The 23,697-nt window shown below is 40.9% G+C and overlaps 1 protein-coding gene across 4 annotated transcripts in view; it reads left to right on the top strand.

Moving 5' to 3' along the window:
- Positions 1-371: 371 nt before the first annotated feature.
- LOC109963536 (uncharacterized) overlaps positions 372-23,697 on the top strand; it is a 60,417-nt gene continuing 37,091 nt past the window's right edge. For 2 of the 4 annotated variants that reach the window (XM_020606119.1, XM_020606117.1), the window contains exons 1-2: positions 768-907; positions 4,520-4,573. In XM_020606119.1, the coding sequence (XP_020461775.1) occupies positions 837-907; positions 4,520-4,573 (125 nt within the window). In that variant the 5' untranslated portion in view covers positions 768-836. Of the gene's footprint in view, positions 697-767; positions 908-4,519; positions 4,574-15,628; positions 16,441-23,697 lie in introns of those variants that run through there. The other 2 variants (XM_020606120.1, XM_020606118.1) reach the window with 2 other exon arrangements.

The following is a 23,697-nucleotide window of genomic DNA, read 5'->3' on the forward strand; positions in this document are numbered from 1 at the left end:
TATCTGCTATTCCTTTAAAACCATGGGTGACATTTACATTTCATGTAAGATAAAGAGTCTCATTTTAAACATTCATTGAGTCTGGATTGTCTCCGTTAATGCCAGTGTCACCCGGGTAGTTTGAACCAGGGAAGTTCAAAGGATAAGGCCAATATCAACTGGGGCTTTAGAGAAAGTCTGAAAACCCATTAAGATAATGGTCCCGTGTGCATTCAACCACCAGAATTACGTTTGACTGTATTTGTACCACTGTAGGAAAATGAGCAAAAAGTGAAATGACCACTTGGGAGCTGAGTGTTTGTCTGGGTGAGTTTACACAGTTGTAACCAGGTTCACAACTCTACTAGGTAATTCACAGTGATAATCCTTAACAGCTCTGGAAAAAAGACAGCCTGCCATCAGTAAAGAGGCACTATAAATCTCTAGGATTACAGTGATTTATCTTCAGAGTGAGGCGGAGCAAAGCATCCTTCAATAGCGGCAGGCAGCAGAGTTGAGAATGAGTCTGGGCGGAGAAAGTTAGCGCTGGAAGTTGTCTCTCAATTGCGAGACCAGTTCTGGCAGGATACATGCTAAGACAATGTTAGTACCGGTGTAACAAACGCAATCTTTTGAGCAGAGCGACACAAGTAGCTACTTGACGGCAACTAACCCGACGGGAATAGCTTATTTGTTAAGGATTTATTCGACAAGAAGGTATGGGAATGAACGCATCTTTTTTTTTTACACCTTTTTTTGTCTCCACTAGACACTTGTCCACTCACCTCGCCACAGGGAAAGGAGATAATTTCAGTCGCGACCTTTCTTCATTATGTTTTGGGGCGAACTGATTAGAAATGACTGAAAGTATCAAGCAAGCACACTTGAATCAACTTTCTGGATGTATTGTTTTCAAAGGCCAGTGTCGGTGAGTACACACTGTTGTCATGGCAATGCTAGGGAAACCCGGCGCGAGGCACGTTGGGAGACAAAAGACACAAGCAGCGGTGCTCAGCTTTGCTGTAAGACTTTGTCTCTCTGCAGGAAAGCTGTTCTGAAAGTGGAAAATAAAACTAGAAGGAATGATATATTAATGCCTTTTACTCTTCAGCATGAAAATATCAGACAGGCAGCTTTACAAGCATTTAGTCACTGGTATCCTGTGTCAGTGGATAGAACAGCACTTTGGGAGGTATAGGGGGTCGGATATGTGAAAACTCTTGGGGTAAGGTGTGTCCTGTGTTTATATGAGACAGATTGTGACCCTGTTAGTCAGGAAAGGGATGCTTTTAGTCTGCAGTTTGCAGTTTTATGGCCAACACACGTGGAAGTGACTGGCTTCCACAACAGAGAGTGAGCAACACAATTGTCTTAGGGGAAAAGGAAAAAGGTGCATGTGTGGGCGAGTGGGGGGTAATGCTTATTCTGAGAGACAAAAAATATGTGTCACTATATGTTTCAGAGGGCTTGTGTGTGTATGTGTGTACACACACTTGTGTGTGGCAGGAAGGTGCGATCAGGGTCACTCCTTATGTGTGGATAGGAGGACGTAGTGGAGTGTTTGGGCGGGGGGGCTTTGCTTCTGTCACTTCTGCAGATGTTACTGCACACATAGGCTACAGTACACACACCCAGACAGAGCAAATCAGTCAGCTACTGTTATAAGCGTGGCTTTTGACAAGCAGGATAAGCTCTCCCCTCTGACACCTCATGATTATACTTGTTTACAACCTAATGCAAAGGAAGATTTCACCACTCCAGGTGCTAACAGATGACAGTCAGATGGACTAGTGCCATACTTGTCATTACATGCAGTGGCAGTAAAATATGCTAACATCAGCATCCTCTGTTGTCGCTCATAAAACACTGGGTGGCCAAAATGCTAGGGAGAACAAACCACACTAAAGCCAGGGAGCGTCCTATTTAATTAATCAAATTATCAAATTTTCTCTAATGACAAATTTCTCAAATTACTCAGAGACCTTTAAAGCACAGTCAGGCTTCCTTTTGCTGTGAATGGTAAATTGTTTTTCACTTTAAGAGAGCTTAATTAATTGAATATTTGTTTGTTCTACTCAATATGAGAAAAATACCCATTATACTTTCCTAAAGCCCGGGGAAATGTTTTTAAATTGCTTATTCTGTCCAAACATCTTAAGTTTAAGGCAAAGAAAAGCAGTAACTCCCCACAAATTAAAAGCTGGAATGTGGGATTGTTTGTAAGTTTTTGCTTGAAAAAGACTGATTATCAGAATAGCTGTTGGTAAAGTTTTTGAAATCCTTTCAGCTTTCAGACTTTAAAAGGTCTTTTAGAGGAAGAAGCCAGGGTAACACATTTACTATTGTCACCATGTGTCGTCCATAATAATGATGACATTATATAATAGAAAATTATGATTTATCTGTATGTATTGAAAGATACAAGTATGGTAAAATGTTGCTCCATTGATGATTTGTTCTGTCAGCCCTCCCTCTCTCCTTGTGTGTCAGGGAATGCAGCCACAGCTCCCCAGCCCCCGCAGGGCCTGGGAGTACTCTGACAAAGACATACAAACATACACACATAGTCTCATTCACACGCTCATGCACATGGGACAGCATGAACAAGCCTACATCAAAGATACATCTGTTTCTTATGCATGTTTGATGGGGGAAGACAGGCAGTGGCTGGCCACTTCTCCAAGTTACAGCACAGATTAGCATGCATGACTAGGTGGAAGTGAAGCTGGGAACATGGAGGACATTGGTGAGGGAAGGAAGGTAGCTACAGCACAGATAGACCTTGCATTGAAAGATAATTAAACATGAGCTTATTGTCTGCATTTTCATAATTCAGTCTGAAGTAACAGATGGCCACCAAACCCAGGTTTCATAGAAAATAAAGTTTGATCAAATGACCAAAATGTAGTCCTCATGAAGTCTAAGTCAAGGGAAAGCTGAGACACTAGTGGCTTAATAACACTTTCCTTTGTTGTGCACTTGTCCTCTGTCCCTACTGTTTGAAGTATTGTTGGCCTTTTTAGCTGTGAGCAGCTGGTGTAAGCCCCTTTGTCATGTTGTCAGTCTGTTGTCAAAGCCTTCAAACTCTGATACACAGTTACAAAAAAAAATGGCATCAGCTGGTTTCCTGGACAAGGATTAAGCCCAGTTCAAGGACATTCAGGAAATACTTCAGCGGATGTCTCCATTTGTTTTCCATCTGTATATTATAGGCTTAAAGGCTGATAAATTCTTCCAATTGAGTCAAACTAGCCAAAATGAATTTTTATTCATAAATTAATACATTACAGCGGTTACTACAATATCACATATTATCACATACATTTTTGCAATTACGGAATAAAATATTTAATCTGTAATCTGTGATATGAAGTAGGAGAAAAGTTAGCAATATTCAAATTTCATAAGGCTTAAAAAGAAAAATGATCAGTTTAATGAAATATCAGATGAGTTTTTCTTGCATCACTTCATGGGAGGAACCAGGGGGGTGGCCAAGGTTGGCGCTGACTACCCCCCCAGAATGTGATTGGCCACCCCTGGTGCCACTCCTGCCCGAGTCAAAATGAGATGCTTGTCAGTATTAATAAATGAAGAATGAAAAACAATAACACATCGTTGCTTTAAAGTTCCACTCGAGTTAGTTTTTTAGCCTCACAGCGCTCAATGTCAGCATTGTCGTTGCTTTGCCAGGATTTTTCAATCAAGTCAGTGAAAGATTTGTTGCCTGTCAGTTGTGGCAGGAGCAGATCTTGGCACCGGAAGATAAGCACATCATAAATGTATCTGAAGTTCCCCCTCCAAAACACTCAAGAACTTTGGATCAAGGGAGTGTATCATCCATTCAGCTCGACAGTATGCTTCCCTTCTCGCCAGATGTTCTGTTTAATTAACATGCAGGCTTGGAGAGAGAGAGGTGTCCCCACCCATACATGGTTTACCCAGGTGCCGCAGCTTTGCATAATTATTTCATATTAACATGAATAATATTAGTTATAATCTTGGTTGTTTCAGTATTATTGATGTACATAAAGCATGTAGGCGATGATTATGAATTCTTTCTTATGTGCTGAATGTGTTCCTGAGTGGAAAGCAGCTTTCATGCACATTCTAAGTATGTATTTAAATTGGTTCTTTGTCAGGGTCAGCTAACAAAGACAGAAACAACATGATTATCTTGACCACATATATTTGCTAGAGAAATGGGATACTGGATAAAAATGGTCAATACATACAAGAATGTCTGAGAGAGCAGGGAAGCCAAAGCTACTGCGGCTTCCATGATAAATCAACCGAGGACAAGTCTGAAACTCAACACCTAAAGATCTGAGTGGCCTACATAGGCCTTTAGAGAGGCAGAGGGAGGGCGACAGATACAGAGGACAGATAAAGCTATAGACTGAGTGGCTGTACGACCTGTATCTCTCCAGAAACATCAGTAAAGAAAGCATAATCCATTTACTTGTTTATCATTTCCCTCACTTTAACATAGTTTTACACACTAACCACTGCCATGCTAACAGATATGTGTGTATTTTCCCAGGAGTCACACTGTACAAGGAGGAATACCAACCCATGGAATGGAGCAACTCATAAAGTAAGAGAGATTCTGTTTTTATTTTCTTAATTTATTTTTACACAGTTTGTTAACGTGTTTTACTGTGTTTCCTAAATGAACTTCCTGTCTCTGTCTGGGGGTTTCCTGGCACTGTTGTTGCCCATGCTTCAGCAGAGCGAATGGCACTGGAAGCGGAGAAGCATTTCAGCCGTGTTTACTCGCAGATTGCAGATCACTGAGGCTCACTGAATCTCTTGAATACTGTAAAGCATGACTTGCAGAAACACTGCAAGTACTTCCACTATACTGTATATATCTCAGTTCAAAGCCATTAGTCTGGAAAAGACATTTTGATTACATTTAACAGTACTGGCAGCACTGGCCTCAACTTTGCATGAGCTGAAGATCTTACTGAGTGTTTGTGTTTGAAATACAACATTTTCACAGAATTTGAAAACAAGGCTGGACAGTTTATGTGGTAGCTGCTGAGATCTAAACAGATGCAGTGTCTCTCTTTGACTTGTCTCTCACTGTTTTAGCTGTACATGTTGATGAGATGCTTGAAGGTTTACAGCCCAACATGTCTGAAATCCTGTTATTTTCTATATTTAGTCAAACAAGACTTATCATCATCCAGTATACAAAACACTGTAGTTTGATTTGATGTATGGAGATTCTGGGAAATAAGGGTTAGATACATAATCTTACAGGCACAACAAAGCAGGGAGGGCAGGGAATACAAAGAAACCCACATACTGTATAATCACGCATACACTTTAGTAGCATTTGTACAGATAAATCCATGAAGGCACATAATTCTACATAAACTCTGCAGCACAGAAACACAATGTCTCCATTTTAAGTATTGAGGATGGAAAAAAGGGAATGATGCCACAGAGGAGCAATAACCACACTGTCTGTATGTAGGCGACCTCACACTGTTGGGGGATGGGGAGCTGATTTATCTAACCCTACATACCTCCATTTCTCCTTTGTGAGTCAGATTTTCTGCTCAACAGGGCCAAAATGGAAATATACATTCTGACATATGAAGTCTTTATCTATTTATATATTTATTGATCTTGTACTCAGCTTTTATTTTCTGTTATTGTCCTTCAAATCCTTCTTTGCTTCATTTAGTAGCTTTCTTTACAAATACATCCCTTTCCGCCTTTGTCGGCGCTGCTGTGGCTGGACAGAGTGTGATAAGAACCATGGGAGGTATATCTTCTTGGCTCTATTGCATGTCCTCTTCCCGTCCTCTCAGCGCAGTCTGTGGGTAGCAGAAACAGAATTAGCATTGCGTTTCTGGGGTGTGTGCACATACAGTAACTGGAGGGTTTTGATATGTGTGTGTGTGTTACTGTGCATTCAGGTATATGCGTGTGTGGATCACACGTTTCTTGTCCTTTCATTCTGCCTGTCTCTCACCAGTACAAGTACATGCTGCATGTATAATTCATGCCTGTGACTGTGCCCAGGAAGGGATGTGTACCTACATGCTTTCCCTCCTCCTTGCTGCACCCCAACCTGTCAAGTGAGACCATTTATTTACAGTATATCAGGGCCAGCACCCCACATGTCTGCCTTTGACTCTGACAAGTCAGTGATTATTGAATAACCCTCCTCATTATTTGACATCCCTTGACTCCTATGTCAACATGACTAGCTTTCTTTTAATGATGATGTTACGCCACTGACCTGCCGCTTCACCGTTTCAAACAGTGAGGTGACGACGTGCTCCTGACTTGCACAACTCTGCTTTCCTTCCTGGACTGTGACTCAGTGGTGAGTCATCGCAACAAGAAAAGGGTCTATAATCACCCCTCAGTGCAAGTGCGCACACACACACACACACGCGTGCACGCGCCCTTGTGCTTGTACTTTTACACATGGTGCACAGAAGCACAGAAGCACACACCTTCGTTGTTAGTCAAACTGTGTTGGAGTCGCAGTGTGGTGACGTTCATTGTTGAGGGTGTGTGTTTGTGCATGTGAAGTTAAAAAAGTGGTGTCAGTGTACACCCACAGACGTCATAGGTGTGTTCTTCCTCTTTCTTTTTGTGAGCGCACACATACATGCACATTATTTATAGCAGTCACACAAATGTAACAGAGTTTGTTTATTTCAGATAAAAACCAAAAAGCAGAACCAATAATTGTTTGACACTTGCTTCTTTGCATTTACTGCTGTGTTGACTCTGCCTAGATAAGATAAGGCTAATCATAGTCATGAGTGGTTCTGATGTTTGTGTAAATCAGGGTTGAGTGGAGTGTACTGAGCCACTAGAGGGCAACACAACCATTTAGTTTCAACATTAAGGGTTGCACAAATGATATTAGTGATGGTATTAGATATTTGTTCTATGTAAGAAAAAAGAAACATGGAACTTGCAAAATTTGATTGCACTGTTTAATATAACCATGGCACAAGCTGTCATTGCTTCATAGTTAAACCGAGGTGTTGTGACAGCTTTGACGTGAAATATAGTGCTTACATTCCTGAGGTGGATTTTCCTTTCCAAGGATTACACTTACATAGAACCACAATAAAAATATCAATACAAAAATCAATCCCTGTCAACAGGAAGCTGAATGACATATGACCGCGAGAAGACATTTTAGTGCACTCATTATTCACACTGATTAATTTGGAAATACTTGTACATATTGACTTCAAAATTAGATGACATTTACCATAAGATTATTGATTTGTGTGTTGGGTGTTTTTGTTTTAAATGACTGATGAATTGATTGATTAATTACTCAGTTCATTCATTTATCCTTCTGAGTCATCTCCAAGTGCCTTCTCAGTGCCAAATACTATTAAATGTTGCTTCAGACATCAAGGACAGCGTTTGCGTTTAAACCCTCAAAAATAATAAGTTGTCTAGGTTTAAAAATGAGTTAATTCTGAGTCATCTACTGAAGAATTTAAAGTAGTGGCGACATGTTTAAGAGCTCATTCATTTTCCACATTGGCTCTGCTAACATCAGTATCATTTGGGCGGAATAAGTGGATGGAGGAAAATTAATTTACCAGTTTCTATTTAATTACATAAGCTGAGGTTGAGCTACAATCTGATCAGAGTTTCTGATGTTTCATTTACAGAGCTATGAAGAAATGAGGTCTAAGCTATGCATTTGAAGGGATAATGGCCACAGTCTATTAGGAGACTTTACACAGTCAGTCAGCGTTTTATGGAAACCGGAGGTGGAGAGTTGTTGTTACAAAGTTGTTACTTGGAGATCACGTCCTTTAAAACCCCAAGCGTTACAGCTGGGTGACAAATTAAACCATAAATCAAGTGTAGGTGCTTCCATATAGGGCATGATGGGAGGAAGACATTTATAAAGTAGACTGTAAAGTAGGCTGCTGTGTTGTAGTGAATGTGAGTTAGAACAGATGTCTCAGTCTTTGTCACAAATATCACTAGGCCCATGTATGTTTTGTGGTGTTGTGTGGGTTTTACTGCTATCGTGCAAACACATTAAGTCTACATCTTGAGTGGCTGTGTAAAGATGTTTCTTAATCTTTACTCTGATGAGCTGAGCAAACCCTAGGCTGGCAGACTGGAGAATGCAGGCCTGCATAAACAAGTCAATGTTAATACTTCTAGCCTTTACATGGCAGCTATTTATGTTAGTTTTTGATGTCTCTAGTTATGATGTCTCCTTTGTAAGTTACATTCACTACCAAAATCACCATTTTCAGTGACAATAGCACAAACAATACACCTCTCCTCTGATAGGCCCAGTGTGAAATGAAGACACATCTTTCACAAATAGCTGCCGAGGGAACGCTGAAAGCTTTCTTGTCAGGCTACAGGTGAAGGATTTGTTTGGTCAAATGGCAGTGACGTCAGCCCGGCAGTTTATTTGGTTGCACTTTGTCACAACTTGTCCTTGATTGGTCTGTTTATGTTGCGCTCATCACTATGCATTCATGCTGAGTGGAAGTCTGCTGCATGCATTTGGGTTGAGAAGACAGATTAAAGATGCCTCAGAGGAAATGGCTGTGTGTTCTTGTGCTTGTGTGTGTGAGTGTGTCTGATTCTCCAGTTCTGTGTGAACAGCAGAGCTGGAACGTCTCCTATCTGTGTCTGCAGAAGGACATGATCTCAGCACGCTGTTAATCCCTTCTACAGACGCTCACAGACTAACACATCCTTTATCATCAAGATATTTTTCTCTTGTCTTTTTTTTATGTAGATCAGATGATGCAGAGCTTTGCTACAAAATAAGATTCTGATCGTGCTGCGGGGCTGTGACCACTCATCTCACATTGAACATGTTGCCTTCACATAGGATATATACGCACACACACACAGAAATATGAACAGCAGTGAGGGCCTAATCATTCTCCTGTCAGTGACGACAATGAGGAATGACACAGTGCAGTTCAAACCAAAGTGAATCATAATGACTCACAGAGGGCGGTCATTTGGACATCAGGCACGAGCAAAAACAGAAAATGTTTCAAAATTGTGTGTGTGCGTGTGTGTGTCACTGGGGTGAAGTAAAAGTATCTCCTGAGGTGTTTATATGGGAGAAAACAAAGACAGCAGTGAACCTATTTAGTGTCAGTCATCTGACTGAAAGAAAGAGACAGAAAGGGGAAATAAGAAAGAGAAGGAAAGGAATAGTTGCCCTCTAGTGGTGGTATTTCAGAAGTGTCTTGATTTTTCAATAAGGAATTTTATAAAAAAACAAACTTTTGCCAGGATAAATTTGATTGACTGTGCATCATGAGGTGGAGAACCCATGAACCCTAATCATGGGTTTGGTGGTTCAGTCCCTGGCTTCTCCAGTCCGCCTGCTGAAGTGTCCTCAGGCAAGACACTGAATCCCAAGGTGCCCCCGGCGGCCAGCACCACTGGTGTGTAAATGACTGTATGGCATCTTTGCAGCTATCGGTGTGTGTGAATGCGTAAATAGTGTAAAGTTCTTTGAGTGTGTAGAAAAGCACTATATAAATCCATTTATCATTTTTAAATGCAGGGCTTAGGCTAGTTTCTTTCAGCTGTTCTCCTGTGTTCCAAGAAGTGTTCAAGAAACAGACTGAACTTCACGCTGGAGGTGATGATACAAATGGTCAGGTGTTTTTGGGAGGAAAAGGGAATTAAAGAGAAGTTGAAAGTCAGGAGCCAGTACTTACATTGATTCATATTTTAATCAGACGAGCCCTTGGGACCAGAAGCTCTTTAAATTGCTGGCATTATGCAGACTGGGAGGAGCGGGTGAGTTTATTGAGTGAGGGAGGATAAAATGGATAGACAGGTTGTAAAAGAAGGTAAAGTTATGGCGGAAGATAGAGAAAGAGACACCTGGTTCCAAGTCCTCTAGGCAGAGCATTTCCATTTTTGCCTTTAAACAGAATTAATTAAGAGGAATTGGTATGTTTCTGCTTACCTGCATGTTTGTGTCTGTGAATGACTGTATTTATAGAGCTGTTCCAGGTTTTTAGGCACTTGCTCTGTTAGCTCACAGTGCAAATGATGGTCAGGACCACAGGTAACACAGCATACTGATAAAACCACAAAACATACTGAAAATTCACAAAATGCCACACATAAATATAGACAAGACACCAAGATAAAAACATGTACCTTAAAATTCTGAACGTTTTCTGCTTGAGATTCTAATAGCCTCAGGGAATGTGTTTGTGTTGAACCACTCACATTTGAAACCAAGCTGTCTCCACCTCCTCCCTCAGGGCGTTTCCCAACAATATTCAGGACCTTTTGGTGAAGCTTATACCTATAATTCAAAGAGAGAGATGGGACCGAGATGGCCATTTGAATTTCTTCCTACCATTTGCGTGCATGTGTCTGAGAAAACCATCCACCACCCAATATAACCATTTCAAGTGGCACAACACCATGGATTGCAGCCATTGTTAATTTGTTTCACCAGTGGGGTTTTTTTGCATTACAGTGTCAATTTGGATGTTGTGTAAAAGGCTTGAATGTTAACTTTTAGAGAAGACAAATTAAAGTAAATAGAATGCACATGAGTACATGACTAATGTTTATCATTTAGGTTTAAGGATCTAGGATTCACTTACAAATAAAACTTGACAGAAAGAGTTCAGACTCAGTGTTGGCCCAAGGGCAAACATGGATTTTAACACTGTCTGTGTATAATAACATTAATGTCCTAAAGAGTGATTCCTCCTGTCTGATGAACAAAAATGTACGTTCATGTATACACACATAGAAATGAATGTAAATGAGAAACTTTATGAATAGATGGTGAATTTATATGCCTGAAATATCCCCTTTGCAATAACATGTCAGCAGGGGATATGAATCATGCACTACCCAGCTGTTGCTTGTTCCTCTCTGATCACCCCTCGAGCTGGAAGCTACCAGACAGACACACAAGCGTGCACGGACACATGATGATAAATCTCAGAAAATTATTTGTGAACTTGAATTGAAGAGTGCACAAAATCTGGGTATGTTCTTCATATTGTAATTTAAGGATACTGTTTATTTGCATATCAGTCTGACAGTACAAAGAAGAATAGAAACCCACGTTCCCATTAGAGGCGTTTCAGGCCAAGACAACAAAACCTGTTTGAATCAGGAAACATTTACACCAGGATCAAACGCAGCTCTCTAAATTATTCCTTTATTTAGTGAGCTTCTTTATATTATCACACAGGTGAGCTGGAAGTGTCACAGTTTCAGTGAACATGATCACCGAATGTAAAGTGAGAATTTCAATGAATAAATGGTGATTTCAACAGCCCAAGTCTTGTGAGAGATGACAGCTAGGTTAATCAGATTACATCTAAAATGAGACATGACAGAAGCAGGCATAACAGGTAAATTTACTCCAATGGAAGACACAGGTAGCTGTAGTTAGAAACAGCCTGCAGTGTTGTAACATTTCTGAATTACTGTATGTGATATACGTATGCAACACAAACATGAGAAGCAATGCAACATTTTTATAAGATCACAATCAAAAATGTCCTGACAGAACCTGAGAGCAAATAGAAGACATGACAAAAGATAAGACATTAACCAAAAAGAGAGAGAAAGCAAAGCTAAAAGAGGCGATGAAGCAGTTACAGGCAGAAGAAGCGGCAGGGATGTCACAGCCAGGACTTACTTACACGTCCACACACAGAGGGAGGGAGAGAGAGATTATTCTGGGCTGCTTTGCCTTTACCAGTTATTCATACCGGGTGTTCAGCCTCAGCATGTGGTGTGCGTGTGTTTTTCTATAGATGGCGCTTATCATTCTACCAGGATACCAAGGACATTTTCTAATATGTTTCTAAATAATGGTGTTCATTTTACTGTGAATTACCCAGATTGGGTGTGCGCCTTGTGTCTTGAATGGTCCCGGTTGACTAATCCCAGTAGGGAAGGCTGCCAAGTGCTGCCACTGTAATTACAACAGGAAGCTTTCTTAAACCGTCTCTCACTTTCTCCCTGGCTGGTTGGTTCTCTCATGTCAAATGAGCTGTAGAGTGCAATGATATCAAGGTGTCCGCAGACTGAGCACTTGGTGAACGTTTATTACCGCTTTTCAGTGTCCTAAGTTGATATCGATTTCACAATCATGATGGCTACAGATTGAGTGTGATACCATAAAATATCTCATAATGAAATATCATCCATCCATTATCTGTATTGCTTATCGCAAAGAGGGTTGTGCGGGGGGCTTGAGCCAATCCCAGCTGACACTGGGCGAGAGGCGGGGTACACCCTGGACAAGTCTAATGAAATATCCATTTTTAAATAAAAAATAATTTGAACTCATAACATAAACAGCCATTTTGTATAAAGAATTTATAGATTTGATTTTAAAGAATTAAAGAAAGATATGTACTGAGCAAGACAGTTTACAGTTAAATAATAAATCTGTAAGTGCTCTCCAGTGAACACTAATTACCCTAAACGTACAGTATCTTTGACTCGTGACACAGATACACCTGAGATAAGCTAATATAATAACATAAACATGCACAAAACTTGCAGATGATGGTGCTCTTTTTTGTGTTTGTTAAATTTTAGTTTCGATTAATGCTTGAGCTGTATAAAAGTAAAAGCATCTGCCCACCAGTAGCTGGACCCACTTCAGCTCCTACCAACTTGGCAGTGTCTGTGCTGAGTGCTGGTAAAGCCTCATGTTGTGGTGACTGCACCAGCAGCCCCTGTTGTTGTACAAAGAAGGAAGCACATGGTCGTTTACCAGGCGGCAATGAAAAAAGCAACCTCACACTGTGTGTTTTGACAAATAAGCCACGATTAATCATTTCTTTAATTCTAAATCCTGACTGAATTATTCAGCGCTGATGATCTAAAGTTACAGTGACTGTTTGGTGACCACAGATGACCTGCTCTGTTTTCAGTTCAGTGGAAACAATCCAAGCATTGTGCTCCCAAATGGATGCTGCCAAAGTGAGGATGTTTTTGTGTTTGAATAAAAATAGTCCTAGAAAAATAGCAATGTATGATTTATTACCCACAACCATTTTAGAGCCAAGTGCGGACTAAAAACAAAAAGGAACCCATGCTGTCATCGGCTCTTCCTCACCATGGTGTTAATTCCCCTCAGGGGTTTGTGTTTGCTCCACTGCTGCTGTATTTTTTTTTTGTCAAGATTCCTTATCTTTCACTGTGTCTCCTTCAGAACTCGTTCTCCCTGTCTCTTTGACACTTTCTGTTTCTCCAGCCATTGAAAACTGGCAACCTCATTTATCAGCTAGTGTTTTATTTTTCCCAGAAATAAAGGATTGCAGCACTAAAAAAACATTTCAAAATGTTTTCAAATTGTATTTTAAGTCAACATAATGGATACAGTGATTTGTCCTGAAGCGTATGCTCATGAACACCAAAATATTTTGCACGTGTTAGCTAAAGATTGAGTGGTGTGTATATTTTTTTATCTGCACAGTTGAAAGTATCACTGCCTTAATTGTAGTTTGGCACCCTTGTAGACAAAACACAATAAACTTTATCACTTTCATCAACACACACACACACACACACACACACACACAAACTAAACAAAATTAAAAAAAAGATTACAGCTATCTCAAGCGTTCACATTATGCTCCCACGATGTTTAAAATGGGAACAATGGGGTGCTTTTCCTTCAGAAGTGTTCCCAAATTAATCTACAGCTACGATAAATGTGCAGAGCATTAAAGGGCATCAACACACACAATACAGATTAATCTGTTTTGCAAATGCAGCTACTGCTGTAACACTGTCAGTTTATTGAAAAATAATCTTCTACAGTCAGCAAGGATGAGGAATGCAGGGCTTTTAAGAGCCATTAACATTACACCTGATCTTCACCTCATTTGCCTGTCTCTGTTTGATATTCACTCTCTCTCTCCCTGATCTCTCTACCCAGGGATTTGGACTCAAAATGGTGCTGTGCCTGGGCAGGATAGTCAAACCATGCTGCTTGTCAGATCAGTGGGTTGTCAGGGGAAGGGTAGTGCAAATCATGACAGAGAGGGAGGGGATGGAGAGAATTTTGATCGAGAAGGAGCGAGGCAGGAGAGGTTGATCAATAGGCCGAACTCTTTAACACAGGAACCTGCAAAGCTGACGCAGCCCACACCTTTCACACAACATTACCTGCAGCCTGCAGCACAGATGTAGACACACTGGCACATAGACAGTCTGTTAATTGTTGTGTGACATTATCCTAATTTTAATGGAAGAAGAATGTTTTATACTGGTAGCGCAACTGCATCTCGATGAATAGTTCTGCATGGTAGCTCTGCAGGCAGCTACCAGTAAGTGCAATGGCACAGCCGTGCTATTTGTCACGTATCTCCGGTGCTGTGGCCACGTGTGTCCTCTCCAGACATGTTCCGTGTGTGTCGAATGAAGTGCGGTTTTTGGACACTTTCTTGTTGAAGCTGTCTACACTTCAGCTGCTTGTCACAGAGTGCTTTGCACACTTTGCCACCTCTGCCTGTCTGGAGGGATAGATTTTCTCAGTCAGTAATGTCAAGTTGGTCTATTTCTCATCCTCTTCTGAAGAACAGAAACAAGTTTTTTCACTTTAACAATATCATCCCCATTTTTGCTTGAGCATACCTAATGTGAACAGTTGCATGGCAGCCATAATAATCTGCCCCCTCCTTTACATTGTGCTTTTCATACATCTCTCCACTGTATTAAGTCATTACAGTCATTCAGGCATCTTTATTCTTATCATTATTGTGGTTATTTCTGATTTATTTGTAATTTTTATTACTTGATTTAACTTTGAAAACCCAGGTCATATTATTTCTTGAAGTGTGGATGTTGGCTGCTTTAGAAAGCTTGTTGCAAATGTGAGTGCATGCACAGCATGTCGGGATCACAGTTGACTCTTGTGTTTTACTGTAATGTATATCTTCCCCTACACTTAGAACCTAAGGAGAGAAGGAGAGGAGTGGGAGAAGGAGAGGATGAAAAATCTAGGAATGGGAGGCATGTGAAAGGAGATAAGGAAGGAGTAGCAGACAGCTGGAGGAGTAAATGGAAGATACAACTGAGAGATTTTGACAGTGGAAGCAGAAAGAAAACAAAGAAGAGGACATTGTCATATTTTGAAATGGATCAAATACACAGTGAGAGTGACACAGCAAACAGAGGGATGTCTGTATATATGGTGTTTGGCTGTGTGGGAGGGAGAGACACTTAAACACACTCACTCACGAATGAGCTCTTCATAAAGAACCCTCCCTCTATACCACCTTCCCTCCCTCCTTCCGGGTTCCCTCTGTCCTTCCTCCCATCACCCTTTTGATTTCGAGCGGAGTTCATGCAGATAAATGCATGGGGCCACCAGCCGGTCATTCTGCTCCAACCTCTGCTTATCAGAGTTAAAGAGAGAGCTGTCCTTGTATACAAACATCCACACACAAATTACATCCAGATGAAAAAGCAGTGGAAAATTATGGTTGTGGAGCAGGTGCATTCAGGGTGAATGTGAATCTGTGTGTTTGTGTGTGTGTGTGTGTGAGAGAGAGAGAGAGAGAAAGAGAGAGAGAGAGAGAGAGCGAGGAGGAAAGAAAAGAAAAGAAAGATGGAGAGTGACACAGTGACACACACAAAGCTCCCCCCATTGCCACCTGCTGTCCAGCTTTGATCAAAAATTGTGTGTGAGCTCACCAAGGGTCGGATGGTCTTGTGAAAGAATTTACGCAGGAGAGACAGAGAGCGCGAGCAGCACAGACAATATGTGCTAAAGAAAACAGACTCGGAGAGAAGGGGGTGGGCTTAGGTACAAGCATTAATAGCAGCTCATATTCTCCCACCAGCTTTGCTTTCTCCAGTGCACAAGAAGCCTGACGCTGAGCCACCACCTCTCTCCCTCCCTCCCTCTCTCTCCATCATTTTCTCTCTTTCCTCTTGTTTTCCCTCCAGTGGGGGGGGCTGTGCTCGTGCTGTGTCGATTGGTAGGCAGTTACAAATGTTACTATTTTGAGACAGTCAGCGTATGCACTCTGCGTCTTATACCAAATGATCGAAAGAGTGGGTGGGGGGGAGGCAGAGAAAGGCAGAGCAGGGCTTAAGCTTGTTCTTCTGTGCGTTAAGTGCGCTGCACAAGAGCATGAGGGAGCACAGGGAGACTTGGACCTGCGGCTGATGCCAAGCTCTGATCCTGAATCCTGAAGACATCCATCAAGGCAGGAGGTTGTGTGCCAAGGTGGTTCGCAGGACAGAACCAGAAACATCTTTTTTTACAGATCAAAGGGAAAGAAGGCAAAAGGAAAGAGAGAGCAGTGGAGGGTGGAGGTGAACCGAGAAAGGAAGGATGGCGAGTTTTGGGAAACTCACAGACTACTTTAATCGGCGTAAGTCTCGAGAGGAGCTGCGGGTGGGCAGGAGCTCTCGGCGCAGCGGCAGTTACTGCTGCACTGTGACAGAGGCCAGGTAACCTGTCTCTGTCTGTGTGTGTGTCTGTGCACTGGTATGCCAGGCTGCATGGCTGCATGGCGCACTATGCATTTGTTACTATGGTTGTAAACACACGTGTCGCATCTCAGTGTGTTTGTTTCTCTGTGCAACAAAATGAAAATGTTTGCACGCTACAGTACGCCTCTAGAAGTTTATGGTATTATTCCTTGTTGTACATCACACTGAGAGTCTTAATGTCTCACTGAAATGAGGAAAAACATGGATCGGTCTTTTAAATCAAAGAACACCACAGTGAATAAGAATGCAGGCATAAATAAGTTCATATTGTTTAAGAAAGTCAGTCTGTCGGTGTGTTTATGTGTTTCTGCACACCGACAGGACAGGTGTTTGTATATGTGTGTGTGCATGTAAGCATGTCTGAATACATGTGTGAGTAAGCATTCATGTTACATAAGAGTGGAGGAGGAGTGGATGTGCACGATGCTGCTACTATGAATTCTTTGCACTGACATATTAAAGTTCAGAAGACAAAGGCAACAGGCTGTGTATAATGTAGGAGAGAAAGAGGGAGAATGAGCTTTTCTGAGTTGACCTAGTGTTCCTACTAGCTCCATGTTCACAGTAGGAGCTTCCCAGTGACGGACACAACTTTCTACTGTTGGCTACCAAGTGGCTCTAACAGAGAACTGAGTTTTTCTTCACATGCCTTGCTCAAGGTCATATTGACAAGGTGAAGCGAGGAGAGTGTCTACATCAAGTATTCCCAGACAATCTGTGGATTTCAACCAGCATCCTGAAGCGTGTGTGGCAACATGTTTCATCTTCTCGCTGTGCATGCCTCCTCCTCTTCTGAGCCCACATTTCTAAATCACAGTCAACTCTGACAGCACATTAAAGATGCCTAATTGTGTGTTGATGTTTTGTCTGAACACGAATGCCTGGAATGCCTAATGCTCATTGCTGATGTGGATTTTGAAATTTCACCTCCACTGCAGCACTGTTTAAATCCAGTTAATGCTGTGTCACATAGAAGCTCTTCACACCCTGCAAACTTAATTTGCATGGCTTGTTATGTATCACATCGCTGCAATTAACATCCTGAATTCAGAAAGCAATTTGCTTTGTTTGATGTTAAACTAGGACCCCTTAGGAAAAACAAAATGTGTTTCTCTTTTCGCCTACCATCTCTTACTGCATGTAGGAGTGTCCTAAAAATATAACTCAGTTATTTTATGATGCACCTTCAAAATTCCTAAAAAGCCTAATAAGAAGCCAGGACTGTTTAAAGTTCTTATGAGAGTGTTGAATTACATAACTAAGATGAAAGTAAAAATCAGAATGCTACTGTAAAAACCTCCCACCGCTACCACCGCTCTAGAAATAACAAAATAATCTCGATCAGGTCTCATATCATTCACTTACAGCAGAAGTGTTAACGTGGGCGGACATCTGCTACAAAAACAGCTCTGAGACTCCCTGCCTTTACTAATCCGACATCTCTCTCATCCCCACAGCCTCTTTGTCCCTCCCACTCACTGTCTCTCTCTTACAAGTCACTTTCTTCCTCCACCCCCTCCCAGTCCCATCCTCTCTCTGACTTTTAGCATCACTTCCTCATTCTCTGCTGCTCCTCTGTCTCTCCTGCAATATGAGAAACTAATATTTGTATAAATACAGCACAAAAATATATAGGCTATCATATTTCCTGCTATGCAACATAAACTTTAGTTCTGCTGCGAGTACAAGTTTCATGCCAGAGTCAAGTGTGCGATCGAGTATGTGCACCTGACCCTTCCGTGCTACAGCTCCTGCTTGTATGTAATAGTTTGTGTATGCATGCATGTATAGTTCATATATTGTTTTATGTAATAGCGATCCTTGTTGTTACTCCTGCCACCAGGGGCCCAAAGATGTCGCCTGATGGAAGGGTGTGAAGCTCACTGAACAAGGGTTGTTGTGGATGAAGTGGCAAATGTTTCAGTTTTTGGTGTGGGACAGTTTTGGGAATAGTCACAGATATGCTGAGTAAATTATTCAGGGCGATGTTGGTTTTAACATGCCAGAGTGCAGAATGTAACAGTTTCAGTAAAACAATACACTGAGCACTATGCCTGCCCCCATTAACCTTAAACCCTTGCCAGATTATATTTATAATCTTTAAATTAGAACTGGAGCCCATATTAACATGTACAATTATCCTTTTTAACAATAAAACCAAACAATTTCACTCTATGATCCACATTTGGAATTGATTAACTGTCATTTTGGGCATTTTCCCACAGGTTTTCTTTTCAACATCATTTACTTCCCTTTTAGGGCATTCCATTTGTGAACGTGATTGTAATGTGAAACCTCTCCTTTCATTTCCCATGATTGGACATTCAGATTCATGGGCTACACAGATTACGTGCACATTTCCTCCAAAAGACAGAGAGATTCAGCAGCTTTTTACAGAGGGTAGGTACTAACTGAGCCCTCTCTGGGAGGCAGCTGTAATGTATGGTGACAAGTCAGTCACTTCATAGCAAATGATGAGTGATGACCAGTTAATGTTGATCATTCTGTAATGTAGAGGGATAAGTCTGCAAGTTCACACTGACTGGCTAGCTCTTAGCCTGTCCGTCATTTCACAGTTGATGGTCCATACCCTTTTGCCCCGTAGGGTCAGTACTGTATCTCCCAACCTTACTGAGAATTCTTGAAGGAGAATCCAGGAACCACTTAGTCAAGACGGTGCAAAAGAAAAAGGTTGAGCACAGGGAAAGTATAGTGCAAGAGGACAATTAAAATGAAGGGAACAGAAATGGAAGGAAATTCAAGGAACTGGCAAGAAGTCATCTGGAGCAAAGACAGAAGTACAAAGGGAGAGATGTGAACAGAAGCGAAGAGAAGAAAAACACGCATGGTGATACAACACCTCACCCCCAAAACACACATCCATATTGAAAAATGTGAGAACACATAAATCCTGAATTAGATTTTTAGTGAATGGCTTAGTACCAAGTAACAAGTTTGGCTTATGAATGAATAACCACGAGCTATTTAACTGGCTCCAGAAGAACAGAATTCATTAGGTTATTACATGAATAAACGCAATGTTCGTTAGTGCTGATGCCCCAGCAGGAAATGTTTAGGATTTAGAAGTGATAAAAGAAAAGATATGTAGACCTCAGTAGTCTCAATTGTTAATCTGTATTAAACCAGAAATAGTTCATCATAGAACTTTCATAGAACTGAAACCTTCTGCCTTTCGGACCAAAAACCCTTCAGGTATGTGTGTGGAAGAAGCATGATGATGATGATGATGATGATGACGACGATGATGCACACTGTATGTCAAAAAACCTCCATGGATAGTTCTCACTTTGGTAGCTGCAGTGCCATTCACCATCATACAGCCTTCATCGAGCTACTGGAGATTTCCATTTAATCAGGGTTTAATGATAATGTGGCAACTTATTCAGCAGCTTGAGTCAAGGTTAAGGGTTTCGATTCATCATGCACGACTCGACTCGGCTGCTCAGAAACAGGTTTTCGTGTCAGCAGTTTCAGTTTCATGTTGCACAGCTGAACAAAGTCAAGGGGCTGCATGTGCTACTTTTAGCATTAAAACAGGTCAGTAATACAACTTGCTGAGTGTGTGTTGCATTAAAACCCGGTCTTGTGGGGTTGGGAATAAAGTGCATTTTAACCTGTAGCAAGAAGGAGAACAGAAACTTCTGCAGTCTTCTGAGCTCTCTTCACTGTCAGTCAAATACAGAGAGAGAGAGAAATAAAACAATAATATCTCAAATAAAAACTATTCTTTAGTGTATTTCACACTGTATGTCAAAAAACTGTTTACTGTAATATTTTATTTTCTGACTCATAACACTGTGGCACACACACACATGCTAAAAGCTAACGTCAGTTGTTTTCCTTGACTGCAGCCCCAGAGATAGTTCATTTGGCAACAGAAAATGTGTGGCACACTTGATGCTCATAACACAAGGCAAGACATAGTTTTTGTGAAAATGTGTGTTGCTGCTGGGAAGCAAGAATGCACATCTCCTCTCTTCTTTCCTTCTCTCCTTTCTTCTCTCGTCCTCTCCTGTCCTCTTCGTCTCCCCCTGTTTTTGTAGACAGTCGCTTAGCAACAGGTTTGTAGGATGAATGCGGCCCAAATTGTCAGAGTGACCTGGGCCGCCTGTTCGGTGTGTTATCATTGTAATGCGCCAGTGGGAGGTCACCTGTTGTATTTGTCCATGTCTGTCTGTGTATGCTTGTGTTTGCTGTTGTGTTTACCAGTGGACCCTGAGTTATTTCATCTTATGCCAACTGTGAGGATTTTGTTTATGTGCGTGTGTGTGTGTGTGTGTGTGTGTGTGTGTGTGTGTGTGTGTGTGCTCCAGGCAAATGGGTTTTTCCCTGAAAGTCAGTATGGATTGTTGAGGAGGGAGAAATCTGCCTGTTTCTTACACCAGCAAGGTGTGTGAGTGTGCATGCAGCATCTAGTCACTATCTTCTAATATTTACCAACATAAAAGCATGTTCTTCATCAAACCAGCCCGGTTCAGCTTTGACTCACACCCAGGTTACTCCAACACCCACCTGTTCTGTCAGGGGAGTAGTTTACTAGCTGACAGCAGGCAGATGTCAGTAATCTACTCAAGCCTGCATTTGTGCTGACTCAGAGCCTGTTGTTCGTTTATTAGATTGCTCCCTAGTGATAAATGGCTCCAAGCCTGCAAATACATCCTGTGCCTGACGTCCAGGGGAGTTAAGTGAACTGAAGTATTTCACTCAAACACAGGCATGTTTAGAGCTTTATTCAAGAGCACTTGTCTGTATAATGAAGCTTGCAAAAACAGGTGTAAGCTACACAAAGAGAGCATCTATAAGTCAATAATCTATAAGTAATCTGCTACTGAAAAGGATTTATTGCATTTAATGGATTAGAGATGATCCCATACATAGATCAAAGGCTATATACTTGGCTATTGGTGATATTTGATGAAATATGCGCATTGAGTGATGCATGAATTTGAATTGCCTCAGTACTGTGGCCACTTATGAGACATTAATATGTAACAATGGGTATGTATTGCTTTTCAGCTACAATTAGATGATAGATAAATAGTTCAGTGTTTTGGGAAATTAGCTTCTTTACTTTCTTGCTAAGTATGCATTCCCCAAAAATATCAGACTGTTCAATTCAAATTAGAGGAAAACATGTAGCCTATGATTTTGGAAAATAATCAGGAACAGGAATGTGTTTTGTGAGAGAACAAGAACATTTGACTATTTGAAAATTACACAGTGTAGAAACCTATCACCCACATTGTTCTGTCTGTATATTAACATAAATGACTTTCTTTGGATAGGCCGTCCTAATATGCCACTGATGAAAATGGGACAAATAAAATCAGTTCATTACATTTAATTTCTAAAATAAATCCCAGGCTAAAACCCACCTCACTGAAAATGTCAGGCCACATCAGCCTGGGGGAACTCGGCTTGAATGTGTTCGACTGATTTCCAGCTGGGGATCGTGTGTGCTGTACCCACACTGGTCACGCAACAGTCTGGAGGTCAGATGTCTTCCATTTGTGCCAGCCTGACTCTGATGTCTCAAACGTTGGCCACATTTCACAGAATTTGATCACATTAATCTGATCAGAGCTGGCATTGGAGTGGGATTTGCTGCAGAAGCTCAGCATTGCTTTGCTTTTTTTTGCAGGTCTTTTTTTCAGTTCTATTAAAGGTGAACATTTTAGCTGTTATTTTATGTAATATTCATAACATCTGTTGTTATGTAATGTAATATTGACAGTCTAGGAATTTAAACCATTTTTCGCACCAGCCGCTTGCCTTAAAGGCTTCTTATGCTTGAATGAAACATGAAACAGCAAGCTCTGTCAGTGATCAGAGATTTGTGCTTAGGGTAATGGAGGAAAACACCAATCTGTGTCTCTGAAAATACACTGACATACAAAACAGTCAGTCTTATAAATAACATAAGATAGCCATTAAACATGTGCATCAGGTCCCATCATTAATAGCCAACAATGTTGTCACCAGTTGGCAATTCAACCGATCTTGTGATTGTGGCTATTGATTGGTCTCCCACCGGAGCGCGTGTGGTATCGACTGCTATGAAAGAAAGCAATTTGTATTGGTTGTTTTCCAAATGGACTTCAGCTCGGTTATGCTGAGGTGGGAGTAATTTCACTATTGATCAGTACAACTGCTCTCATGTTGCTCATTAACGTGTTTGTGTACACGTGCTGGTTTTGTATTGCACAGTAATAGCTTAACTGAGCTGCCATTGTTTTATCATCCAGATAATCAACCACTACTTGCATTAACTCTGGGTTTAGTTGTATAAGCCAACATTTTGGCCTCATTAAAATTAGTCCAATTGACATTTCTATGTCAATGCTAGATAAATTAATAAAACAGTGGTCTCAGTGTAAATGCTCTCAGTAAGAATTAAAAAGGCTCCTGTCGTAAAATAGGTAAATATTCTGTGTGTAGCATAGCTCCGTAAAGGGACATTCCACCTCTGTCAAGTCTGGGACTTACAAGAGATAGAGTAAATATAAAGACCAGAATCAAAGCTGCAGAAAATGGATATTCAAGCTGCAAAATGCGACATTCAGCAGTGGTCCTTATGCAACCAATAAAGAGGAATCCACGCACAGCAAAACCATCACTCAAAATTTTCTCATAGCGACTTAATGTGACATTAACCAGTAGACAATCCACAAACAAAAGCTTCTGTGCTGGAAACTGATTCTAAAAGGTTGACATAATGAGATTTTTTTTGGAGGCACAAATTGGCCAGTTTAATCTATTGCAGGTAGTTTCCATGTAAAGTTTTGTTCATATAATTTGATTTGATTTATTCTTTCAAGCACGTAAAGACAGTTGATATGACAACACACATAATTTTACACATATCCAACAAATGCTAATCCAATAACAATTTGCTTATACCTAGTACATGCTTGAATGGAGTAGGAAGAAGTCAGACTTATCCAGTCCTACCCCATGACATCATCTTACCATCATTGGTTTGCAAGCAATAAATGATTCACTTCTACCCACACAAGTATTATGCTAAAAAAAAAATTAAAAAATTATAACAGTGTTAATATTCTTACATAATTACATTCTTAAATACTTATCTTCTACACCACACAAGTAATACAAAGTGTACACCACACCCACAATGTTCCATCTAAATAATCATTAAGCCTGTTCTTGCATATATCTTGATTGACACATACC

Source organism: Monopterus albus, unplaced genomic scaffold (assembly GCF_001952655.1).
Source record: "Monopterus albus unplaced genomic scaffold, M_albus_1.0 scaffold76.1, whole genome shotgun sequence".
Classification (NCBI taxonomy): Eukaryota; Metazoa; Chordata; class Actinopteri; order Synbranchiformes; family Synbranchidae; genus Monopterus; species Monopterus albus.